The 12,780-nt window shown below is 36.6% G+C and overlaps 2 protein-coding genes across 2 annotated transcripts; both read right to left on the bottom strand.

Annotated features, from left to right (window-relative positions):
• Positions 1-22: 22 nt before the first annotated feature.
• Positions 23-1,271, bottom strand: LOC136815643 (uncharacterized). Its single transcript, XM_067072088.1, has one exon. It carries the CDS (start codon positions 1,269-1,271, stop codon positions 264-266), a length of 1,008 nt encoding a protein of 335 aa, XP_066928189.1. The 3' UTR covers positions 23-263.
• A 9,918-nt stretch (positions 1,272-11,189) lies between these two features.
• Positions 11,190-12,385, bottom strand: LOC136815642 (uncharacterized). The gene is made up of 3 exons (XM_067072087.1): positions 12,352-12,385; positions 11,830-12,081; positions 11,190-11,590 (listed from the first exon to the last, which is right to left on the bottom strand). The coding sequence occupies exons 2-3, from the start codon at positions 12,050-12,052 to the stop codon at positions 11,445-11,447; spliced, it is 369 nt and encodes a 122-aa protein (XP_066928188.1). The 5' UTR covers positions 12,053-12,081; positions 12,352-12,385; the 3' UTR covers positions 11,190-11,444.
• Between the last annotated feature and the right edge of the window lie 395 nt (positions 12,386-12,780).

The raw sequence follows: 12,780 nt of genomic DNA, 5'->3' as shown, positions 1-12,780 counted from the left end.
GGAAGTTCATGGGATAAGCAAGCTTGACAAAAATAGGGAAGTGGTGAGTTAGCAAGCTTTTTATAATGTTTCTGGTTAATTTTAATGCATTTTATGTGTAGCCAGGTAAAACAAAGTTCACAAAAAACTCCACTATTGAAAACAAGAAGATCACACACATGACATACTGAAGATTCTTTCAAAAAAGAATTTGAGGGAGGGTTAAAGGCCATTGGGTCCAGGGGAGATGCATATTAAATGGTATCTATTATAAGTCAAGTATCTCATTTTTGTCCTGCCTTTTTAGGTACAAGTTCATCAATATCAACTTCTTCTCGAAGCATAAGCTTTTCACTTTTATGCTCTTTGTTGTAAGTCTTCCATGCGTAAGTAATGCCATTTTCGGTGATAACTCTATCATATAATTTGGACCTTTTCAATCCGTCCCATGCTTTCTTGAAAATCGAACGATTATACTCAGTGAGGCTCTCGTTAAAATAAATAGAATTGTTAACATTAAACCCAATATTTGAAGTTTTCACATTTTTTAAGTTCCATCTGGCATTCCACATATCATTTCTTTTTCGTCTAGAGTTAAATTTGACAATGATGGGAGCTGTTCCTTTTTCTGATGTTCTGTGACTAACTCCAAAATCTTCAATTTTTAGGTCTACCCCTATTTTGTTTGCAATGTCCATAACAATTTTGTCTGTGTCCTCGTTGTTCAGTCGTGGGACACCTGAGATATTCATCATCTCCTTTCTACCATACTGTTCTAGGTCATTTAAAGCAAAATTGACATGATCTAATGCTTGCTCTGATTTCTTTACGTGGTTTTTTAGTTTGTTTATTCTGAGGTCGCGTTGAATTGCATCAGTATCCATTGATTTGATTTTGGTGTCCATTTTTATTATATCAGCTTTTTGACTTTCATACTTTGCATCCAAAAAACCTTGAGATTCAATCACTTTTGTTACCTCGTGTTTTGTGTTGGTGAGGGATTCAATAATTTCCTTGATTCGTCTGTCGGTGCTGAGTTCAAGAGCTGTCATTCTGCTGAGGATGTCTTGATTTTGTTTGATAATTTCCTGGTTTTGAATGATAAGTTCTTGGTTTTGTTTGTATACCATTTCATAAGAGATATTGTTGTTTACTGTGTTTACTTGTTGTTGTTGTGTTAGTTCTGTGTCAGCTGTTTTCTTTGGTGTTGATTTTGTTATATTACTGCTACTATTTCTAGTTTTTCTGTCTGTTTTTACTGGAGAAATTTTCTTCGTTACTTTGTCCGCCATCTTGCGTGCGTGCTATTCATAAAGCCCAAATTCGTTCGTGTAATTTCCTTATGAAATCTTAATTACCTGTCAGGCTATGCCCTAAGGTAATTTTGTAATTTCATTCCGGAAATTACACGAACGAATTTACGATGCAGCCAAACTTAGTATATCTTGTTCGGCTGCCGGTAAATTCGCCTCTTTCAAACTTAGTATCAACAAAGCGAAGAACAAAATGGCGGTCTCCGACAGTGAACTTTTTAAAATGGACCAAGAAAAAGCTGACAATATCAACAAGATCATGCTTAACCAAAACGAACAGAATGCGAATTCAAATAAAACACCTGATAACCCAAATGATGGTACAGGTAGTTCGACAGAGGTTCAACCCAAAGAGAGGGAACCTTCCACGAAGAGGAAAAGGAAATATGCCTACTCTTCATCATCTGAAGAAGAGGATTCTTCATCCAGCGAAAGTGATAATGGTGAATCATCAAGCTCGGAGAGTTCATCCTCCAGCAACAACAGTTCACTTGAAGAGTCGTCCAATGAGTTAGAATCAAGTGATTCAGACACCCAAAGAAGGAAAAACAAAAAGAAGAAAGGTCATAAACGTAAGAAGAACAAACGTAGGCGTACTGAATCCAAATCCAACAAAGAAGACCGTTTCAACCCAACCAGTCAAGAGGAGAAGACATCATGGAAATTATCCAAATCTAAAGCGTCCTACGTGAGGAAGAATTTTAACACCTACATTTCCGAGAAAACCCTCAAAGACTCTATACTAGAGAAATATCCAGTGCCAAAGAATGCGGGAAAACCAAAGGAATTAGATACTTTCATGAAAGATATGTATTACGATTCCAAGAAAAATTTTGTCTGCGAATCGGACAAAAAACTGAGAAAAGTACAACAAAAGTTATATGATGTAATGGGGCCACTTGGAACACTTTGGAAAAATCTGAGCAAGACCAAGAAGAACTCCACTAAGACTGTTTCAGGGCCAGAAATTATTGAACTATTAGATCAATCAGTTGTGTTGTTAGGCCAAGCCAACAACTCACTCAACTTCATTCGTCGCCTAACTGGACTCACCTCCTTGGGAATTGACAAGATCCAAGCTGCTTCCATGTTAAAAGAATCCTCAGAGGATTTTAAACCGAAATCGGACAAATTATTTGGTAAAAACTTCTACAAAACTTTGAAACACAGATCCAAAGATCTCAAGCTGTCAAGATCACTAATCCGTGACTTAAAGAAGAAGCCCAATCGACAAGGCCCCTCTGGCAAAGGGGCACCCTCATTACACCACCATCAGAACCGTGCACAAGAAGAAGGTCAACGACCCCAGAGAGAGGACCGTCACAACAACAGAAATAGAGGTGAGAGAAAGTCCAAAAGAGACTCAATCTCCCTATCTCAAAAGTCCTGTAGCTCCAAGTCTAAACTTAATGGAAAAAAGAGATCTCTCAAACACAAAATCAATAAGAGGTCTAAAAATGTACACCCTGTTCTCTTAAATCTGATAAAAACAAGCAAAGAAATAACAAAGCCCCTTGCGGGAAGATTAAAATATTTTTCGGAAAACTGGGAGAAACTTACAACAGACCAGTGGATATTACAAACAATCAGGGGAATGACACTAGACCTAATAAATATTCCAAGGCAAAAAGTCTCTCCAAAAGACATAAACATGCCAAAAGAACAGAGAGAACTTGTAGACCTGGAGATAACAGAACTTTTGAGAAAGGGAGCAATTTACCCTGTAAAAGCAGAGACAGGCCAATTCGTGAGCACAATCTTTCTAAGGGAAAAGAAAAACGGGAAACAAAGACCAATAATAAATCTAAAGAATCTAAACTCCTACATTGTGTACGAAAAATTCAAAATGGAGGGGTTAAAACAAATGACAGAGATGTTAAAAAAGGGAGATTTAATGGTGAAGTTGGACATGAAAGATGCCTACTTCAACCTTCCAATCCGCTCAGATTATCGGAAATTTGTGAGGTTTACCTGGAAAGGTTGCCTGTACGAGTTTGCCTGTCTCTGCTTCGGACTTGCACCAGGCCCAAGAATATTTACAAAAATTTTGAAAGTCCCTGTTCAGTTTCTACGCAGGCTGAACATCCGGCTAGTAATTTACTTAGACGACATACTGGTCATGGGGGAAAACCTAGAAACCATACTCCAGGCCAGGGATACGATCATTTACCTCCTTCAAAACTTGGGGTTTGTAATAAATCAGGAGAAATCAGTGATGGAACCTACAGTGGAAATAGAATTTTTGGGAATGTTAATAAATTCAGAGGAAATGACTATCTCCTTACCAGAGGAAAAAATAGAGAACATAGTGGGACTCTGCCAAAAAGTTTTGCAGTCAAAGGAAATAACCCTCAGGGAACTTTCGAAACTGATAGGAAAATTGACTTCCACTTATGCGGCAGTTCTCCCTGCCCCATTGAATTGCAAATTCTTGCAAATGAACCTAATAAAGGGCTTAAAAAATCAACTGAGCTACGAGACAACAGTCAAGTTAGATCGGCAAGGGAAATTGGAATTAGATTGGTGGATAGAGAACCTAAAACTCCAGAACGGGAGAAAAATCAATTTGGGCCCACCAGACCTAATAATTCAATCGGACGCGGCCAAAACAGGGGGATGGGGAGCCCATTGCCAGGGAAAAAAGACAGGGGGCCAATGGAACCAATGGGAAAACCAGCAACACATAAACATTCAAGAAACGATAGCAGCGGAACTTGCAATAAGGACTTTTACAAAATTGAAAAAGCCCAAAAGACTGCACCTTCAGATAGACAACACAGTAGCCTTGAGTTGTATATTGAAGATGGGCAGCACCAAAAACGAAATTCTGACCCAGTATGCGAAAAGGATTTGGGATTACCTTCTAAAACACCAGATCATGATTACTGTGGAGTACCTCCCAAGTCACCTGAACAAAGAGGCGGACAGGGAATCCAGACGGGGTCTGGACCGCAGCGAGTGGAAACTAGACCCAAAAGTTTTCAGGGAAACATGCAAAAAATTTCAATTCCAACCGACAATAGATCTGTTTGCCTCCCGACACTCATTTCAAATGACCCCTTTTGTGTCCTGGAAGCCAGACCCATACGCACTAGCAACGGATGCAATGCAAATGTGTTGGACCCAAAGGAAACCTTACGCATTCCCTCCATTTTCACTAATTGGCAGGGTATTAGAAAAGGTGGACCAAGAGGAGGGGAACATGGTACTAATAGCCCCTATTTGGCAAACACAGACATGGTACCCGAAGCTAGTGGAAATGTGTGTCAGAAGACCCATTCTTCTTCCAACGACGGGGGAAATCCTGAGAGACCCAAAGGGAAACAAACATCCATTGGGGGAGACCTTGAGACTAGGAGCATGGCTAATCTCTGGGGTAAACATCTTAAGACAGGAATTTCAGAAGGGGCAACCCAGCTTATTGCAGATGCCCGATCTAGAGGTACAAAGGCTGCTTACGAATCGTCCTGGAAACGGTGGAGCAGCTGGTGTGAGCAAAGGAAGGTTGATCCTATTCGATGTGCTATAGAAGAGGTCCTAGAATTTCTCACAAAATGCTTCAACGAAGGTCAACAATATAGAACCATTAATAAACATAGATCAGCAATTTCAGCCCTCCATGAAGAAATAGAAGTAGTGGCGGTAGGGAAAAACCCACTTGTATGCAAACTAATGAAAGGTGTCTCTAACAACCGCCCACCCAAACCCAGACTGGTGTTTGTGTGGGATGTGAAGTGCCTTTTTATGTTTCATCTTTATTTTATTTAGTATTTTCAACACTTTCTCTCCTTGAGGTCAGATCTCTGATCTTCACCATAAATATAGAGGGATGGAGCTTGATCTTATAACAGGTAAGAATAATTTTTTAGAACCCTGTATTTCAAGTCTCAAATGAAGCATACAAAACACTGTCTTTAGCTTCCTTCCTCTACATAATTGTAAAGCATATGCTATAAATTCAAGCAATCGGTTGTATAATCTATAGTATAGTATAGCTAATCCGCCAGATATCAATTTGTGTATTTCTCAGTTCTATTGACCTCTATGAAACAATCTTACATCTTTACAATTTATAGATCTTATCATCCCATTCGTTTGTCAATTCTAGTTTGAATTTCCCTACGGACGGTGCATTTACAAAATTGGTTGCCAAACTGTTCCAAGTATCAATGCTCCTATAGTAAAGTGAATTCGTTTGGTATCCTCCAATGCCGTCTTCAGCGAAATTCCTCTTTAATTTGAGATTGTGCTTGAGGTCGATTTCGAAGAACGAGTTTCTGACATAGGGAAGGTTTATCATAGACATTAAGATGTTTATATACTTCCACCATGTCCCCGATTTTACGCCTGATCTTGAGGCTGGGTAAGTTCATGACTTGTAAACGTTCTTCATATGAATGGTTTCTATAACCACCGACAAGTCTTGTGGACCTACGTTGGACACTTTCAATTGCATCAGAGTGTTTGATCAGCCGTGGAGACCAAACAGCTTGCCCGTACTCAAGGTGTGGTCTCACAAATGCAATGAAAAGTGTGCGGAGCATCTCGGGAGAAAGGGAGTCGAAGCTTCTGTTAATCAATCCAACGATCGAGTTAGCCTTCTTGATCTTGGTGTAGATGTGTTCTTCGAAATTCAATTCACTATCAATAATCACTCTAAGATCCTTCTCTTGATCAGCATGTTTTAGGACAGAGCCAGCGATCTCGTAAGGATGTGCATGTTGAATGTTCCAGAATTTCCCTAGTGTCGACACGTGGCACTTGTCAGGATGGAATTTCAACAATCAGTCACCAGACCACTTTTCCATTGCCTCGATATCGTGCTGAAGTCTAATTGCATCTTCAGCGTTATTTATTTCTTCAACAAGCTTTGTGTCATCGGCAAAGAGGAACATTTCTGAGTTGGTAACTTCAGCTAGATCATTGATGTAAATAACGAAATGATTGATATATATGAAGACATTCTCCAAATATTGAGTTTTAAACTTGATTCAAAATTGAGTATTTTGGTCGTGTAACAGTCACAAAAAATGTGTATGAAATTTTTCACTGAATGGCTATCAGGTGATCTGTTTTGTTAAAATATGTTTAGCTAATTTTGTACGTTAACTTGTCAAGGTTCAACCATAGACACATGAATTAAACCATAGACTGGAACCACCCTATTGTTTTCCGATTTTTCTTTTGTTTTCGGGAGATGAACTCGAGATATCCGGGCCCAGATCAAAACAATATGGCGGAATCAACAAGCAAAACACAATTAACAATGAATGTTACAGGCAATTCTTTGCCCTTACAACATGTAATGGACTTACTAGATTCAGGTTTTTTTGATTGCCACGAAGAAATTATACAGCAAGTCAACTTTCTCGAGTCAGATGTATGTTATTTACCCATTTTCACTTGATAATTTTGTAAATATTTTGCATTTGGAGGACAAGATAAACACAAAACACCTAGTCATAAGTTTTGTAGCTTTCATATGCTTGGTGTTCTAGTGCAAGTTACTTGTTTTATACTTCATCTTTTATTTTGATGGCCTGATAATGGTCTTGTTCTTATACTATCTTTTTTTACCTCTTTAGCTTGCAGAAAGTTCCCAACATACATTGTTTACGTGTGATGGCAATGGCTGTGGTAAAGTCTGCAAGACAAAAGGTGGGATCAAGCGTCATAAAGCATGTAAACACCCTGAAGTTGTGTTAGCTGAAAAGCAACAGGTGGAGCTGGAACTAGAGGAAGCTGCCAAAGAACGACTTGGACCATCTGATCTTCAGAAATTTATCAAAGAATCTGCAACACATCTGGCTGAAGATGAGTGTTTTCCAGCAGTATTTCGCCAGTGTTATGAAAATTATGTAGTCTCTGACGATACATCGACAAAACTTTTCCTACAGTTGAAAAGTTTAATTTTAAAGTTCAAACCGAGCAATGTTGATGGATTCTTACAAAATTATCGCCATATTGCAATAGATTTTCCACTGTTGGAGAACAAGCAAGCTAGCTATCTGTTAATGATGGAGCTTTCCAACAAATGTGTGACACATACGAGTGATGAAAAGTGTTCAGAGAAAGTTTGCACTAAAACTATCTTATCAGAAAAAGAAACATTTGTTCTCCAATATATTGCTGGTCATGTGGTGCAAAAGCTGTATCGAAAGCTGAGAAAAAGTAAACATTGGGAGAAAGATCAATTCCAGCAATCGATACAGCTGCTCAGATCCTTTAAAATCGAACCAACTGAAACATATAAACTTGTTCATTCAATAGATCGTGGTGGTCTGTGGTATGTGTGTATGGATAGTGTAATACTTTTTGAACAAGCGGAATTTGACTTTTTGAAAAAAACAGTTGGTCATACAACAAGAATCGATTATAAATCTTTAGTTCAAGGTTTAATGAAAAATGATGTAGTTAAGCTCCGTTGGCGAAAACTTGTGGATGATTCTAATATATATATTGAATCAGATGTTGGTAAGGATCTATTGGAGCAGATGCTTGGATTGTATGTACGTGTTCGTTCATTTTCATATGCAAAGGATATTCGTGAAAAGCAAAAGCTTAAGAACAAACAAGGAAAAAAGCGCTCTATTCGAAATGAATTGAAGATGGGAGATGATGAGGAGCCTTGAATTATTTAATAGTGATAAACATTAACTTCTGCTTCTTTAATTTTTTTTTATTTTTGGTAGTGTTTTTATTAACATTTTATATTTATTCACTTTTATAAGAGAAACCTATTCAACTTTACATGTTTTTTTTTATAAGCATAACGCTTATAAGCATACGAAGGCTCAGATTTGCAGAATTCCTAAGCATAGCATAAGCATATATGTCAGCCTATTTTTCAAGTTGTCATTTCTTATCTGTTTTAAAAGGTTTGGTAGACAGGTCAAGTAAAAAGAGAAATTCCACGGCTAGCTTCATTCCACTGCTCCCAAAATCTGAATAAATGTTCAGGACATTTCTGAAATTTCACTAAAAACTTGGCTCGGGGTGAATCATAAGCATGATTCATAAGCATATAATAAGCATCAACTATGCCTGGATGCTTTGAGAACTTAAGCATACTCGAACCTGACCAAGGGGCAAACACTTGCTTATAAAAAAAAACATGTATTTCAAAACTCTTTAAAGTGTTTGGTAGATGGCTAATATTTCTCCAAAATTAAAACTTTTGAAGGTACCTTATTAAGCAATTGTAGATTGAAAAACATTCAATGCAAAAAATGTAGTTTTTCTTTTTTTTTTCTTTTTTTTTTGTATATCACTTATTTTTGTACTAACATTTTTGTGCTACTTTGTTATTATTTATCACTTCATTCCTTTGATTGAAAAAATTGGAACAAACTGAAAATTGCTTGTTACCCATTTTTATTCAGACACACACTAGGCTAGTTATTCATATGACCCAATTGTAGCAAATCAAACAAAAAAACTAGTGCCCAGATCCCAAAAGTCAATTGTTTTTAAAAATTAAAAAAAGGCCTCAATAATCAAAATTGCATGCATAATGAAAAAAGCACCCTCAGATATTCATCCAAGGAACAAGCGTGCCAAATTTCAGCTAAATATCCAGCCCAAATGACATAAATCACCGATTTTGTACTGGTACAAATTAGATAACAATGTTACTGTGTTACATTGGATATTTTTCAGGGGTTACATAGATAGTTTGTTTTTTCATTTTTCGTACCCTTCTGCGACTACCCATTCACGAAGTATTTGTTGAATATTATTTTGAAACCCTTTATAGAAAGCTCACAAAATTACAAAACTTAAATTTCTCATTTGAAGACTACTGTATCAAAGGAATTAAACGTTACCTTAAGAATGACAAAATAATACATATCGTTTATAGAAAATATTTCTCAAAGAGAAATAAATGAAAAGAAGAGACGCAATTTGTGTACTTGTAAAAAAATGACATCTTATCTTTCGTCAAAAATATGAAAAATTCTAAAAATTGGTCTTAGGAATTAGTAAGAAAAATTCTAAAAAATAAAATAAAAACAGTTTGGAAATAAGATTTGCATAAACGGCTGAGAGAAGCAAGTTGATCATACCATTAGATTTCTATCCAGAACAGTGCTGCAAATAACAGCCGGTCACCGGTACTGGTCATTCTGAAGTTTCATCTTTCACTCTGTCCGGTTAAAATTTGAAAGCTAATAGGCTACTTTTAAATAGGTGTTTAGCCAATCTAAGGGAAAATGTCTGACTCTAAAATTTTCAAAAGGGACAGCAAGCTTCTAGAGCCCCAACCACCCCTCCCGGACCCCTGCTCAAATTATTCTAGCTACACTCACAAAATTACCAGCCAACTAAAATTTCCTTATTTGCAGCACTGGGGTATTTTTAGTCGCGGGGTTGATTGTCATTATAATGGTTTATACCAAATGATGATGTATAATAAAAGTTGAAAGCTATGTTTACACATTTACAAGTATCAATACAAAATTTAAAATTAGTTAAAAATGAGTAAATTGGAAAATTTTAAGTCACTTTTTCATCTTTTTTAAAGGAGTTTCTGGAATACTTTTGTCTATAGTAGCGATACAATTGGCTCCTGCAATCGCTAAATCGTTCTTTATAGTAGCAGCAGCATTAGAATTGTCTTTCCTGCGTCCAATTGCACGTTGCCGACAGAAATAATTTTCAAAGTCATCCTGGCAAAATCTCTCTGACAAAACATACTCAAAACCATTATCCAACAAATATGGTACAATTTCTTTCAGCGATTTTATGCTTATTTGCACTCCATTATAAGTTGGTAACGACAAAAACATGTTGTTTCTTTGCGTGGGTGTAAAATCTCCTTGACAGGTATCAACACTTTCTTTCCATTCAGAAAGGTCTTCTAAAAAATTGTCTAAAAAGTCGAACCGATCAGTGAGGTTATCCTTTCTGTAAGGGTCAAGAAATGGCTCTATGTTTAAATTGCCCTCTTCAATGTTTCGTACATTGAAGCAGTCAAAAAATTGGTCGAATTTGAGACAGAATTCTGCTGTTGATCTTGCTGCCTTTGGTCCAAAGTCTCTAAGGGTTTTTCCAACTGAATCGCTGAGAATTTGAGCAGCAAGATAAACTCTCATCTTGGAGTACGAGGTCAACATGATGTGATCTGTTGTTAGTTTTGGTGACATGTGGAGTCCATTTTCAACATCCTCAAAGTACAGGCTCTTGATATGTGACCACAAAATGAAGTCACCTGAAGTGAGAGAGAAAAAATGTTTATCAAAAAACATTTAATAACATCCTCAAAGTACAGGCTCTTGATATGTGACCACAAAATGAAGTCACCTGAAGTGAGAGAGAAAAAATGTTTACCAAAAAACATTTAATAACATAAAAAATAACCTTAATTTTTCCAAATAGATTATAGCCAGAGGGATCACTCAGGCAAAAAGAGTTACATTTTATGTTTTTTTTTTACATTCTTGAAAAGACATGCCTTGTTTCTTAGAATCTTGAAAATCATGCCAGGTAAAACAAATGTACCTGAATTCCAAAGAAGTCTATTTGAGAAGTCCGCCCCAGAAGACCAAAGGCAATTTCTTGCGGTTTTTATCAGATGTGGCGCATCAGCAAAGAAGTAAATATATCGCTCAATTTCTGCAAACTGATTGAGAACACGGTACACAATTGAATCAGTATCATCTGGATCCTAAAAGAAAGTAAAGAAATTTTAGATCCTATTAATCTTGAATCAAATTAACACAGAGAAAAAAACATTAAACACTAATGTTTTTGCTTAGCAATAAGGTTTGGTTACATCCTTTAAAAAAACTCTTTGTTAGGTAAATCTCAAACGAAAAATCAGCACTTAGCTCTGATAAGAAAACTTGATACAACCCGCAGTATTATAAAAATGCAAGAGAATGCTGAAATAAACATACCCTATTCATTTGCATGAATCTTCGATTGATTGAAGCACCATCAGCAACAGTTGCTATGACCTTCAAATTACAGGATATCTCTAGCATTCCAACACATTTCAAAAAGAGGGTAAATATTTGAGCAGCGTTGGCACCATCTGTGGCAAAATTTGCAAAAGCGTATGACAAAGGGTTTTTGACACTTTTTACCAGAAAAACCATAATGTGGGTGGCCAATTTCTCTCTGTTTTCAATTAATGCCTCATTGATTTGATCATCCCCAAAGTTCACCAGTGTGTTTATTCCAAACTAAATCCTCTTGAATCTTCATCTCGTCAATGAGGATGGTGACATATTGTTCTGAATCTGAGAAATTTTTGGTTCGATCTTTGAGATCCTCAACGATATCAGGGTTGAAACCTAAAATGAGAAAAAGCGACAAAATTAAAATTACCTTCAAGTTCACTAAATTTCCTGGAAATGTTGGAGGAGAGTAAAAGAATGGTTATAGAAAGCTCTATGAATAAAAGATGATTTTTTTTGTTAGATCTTAAGTTGTTGAAATTAATTCCAGAATGACAAAGTTTGCTCAACCTTATTATACAATTTTGAAGTCAGTATTCTTTCAATATAAAAGTATTTCAACAATAAAATGGTACCTTGTTTCGTTCTGATATAATTTCGGTAGCTTCTTAATGTACGCTGACTGGGCAAAATGAGAACTCCAGTTCCATCTTTGGTGCAAACTCTCAACTGCTCATAAGCTGAAGATGACTTGGCAGCAATGGAAAGGCAGTACTTTATGATGGCTGGGTGATACCTCAATTGTCCTTTATGCTCAGTTTTGAGGTATTTTTGCTGCTCCTGCCAGAAGAGCTTCATGAATGGAGGCACTTTTTCGTCTGGTATACCTTAAAGGAATAAGTTTTGGCAGGAATTTAATTTATTGGAAAGTTTTTTACAGTAGAGGGAAATTAAAAATCAATTGAAAAATTAAATTTTGCGGGAATTTTATTTTGTGGATGAAGGACATTTAAGCCCAAAAACAAAATTAAATAACTAAAACATATTATAAGGCCTGAAATGCCACGTAATTGGAAAATGAGTACAATAATTTAAATTTGGCGGATGGTGTGAAAAATTAAATTTGATTAGAACTTAATTTGGCTGATTAAAGGTACCTTCAAATATATCCACTAGGGCATCATTGATTTCACCATTAACTTTCTTCTAGAGCTGCCTTCAAACGATGTTTTAGGTCTTCATTTGCATCCTGCAAAGATTTGTTTTCTCGTCTTTGCATTTGAATTGTTGAAATTAATCGGTCAGGAGAGACAAATGATAGTGGTGCATTAGGATGAACAGGTGATGTTAAGATTCTTTTCTTTAGGTTCAGCTGAGCGCGGACCTTGACTTCCATTTTTGAGCAATGGGGACATTTTTCATCTTTGATGAGTAGGGGACAGGTTGACGCTCTTAAATATTCTTTTTGACATAATGGAACTGCATCAGCGTCTGGTGATATTGAATGGGGATATTGAAACATTATTGGAATCACATCATGTTGAAGATTGATTGCCTCTTTGAATTCCACAAGATTGAGTCCTTGA

This window comes from Clytia hemisphaerica, unplaced genomic scaffold, assembly GCF_902728285.1.
Source record: "Clytia hemisphaerica strain Z4C2 unplaced genomic scaffold, Clytia hemisphaerica genome assembly, whole genome shotgun sequence".
Taxonomy (NCBI): Eukaryota; Metazoa; Cnidaria; class Hydrozoa; order Leptothecata; family Clytiidae; genus Clytia; species Clytia hemisphaerica.
Note: the sequence above shows the minus strand (reverse complement) of the source record. Positions and strands in the feature narration are given on the sequence as shown.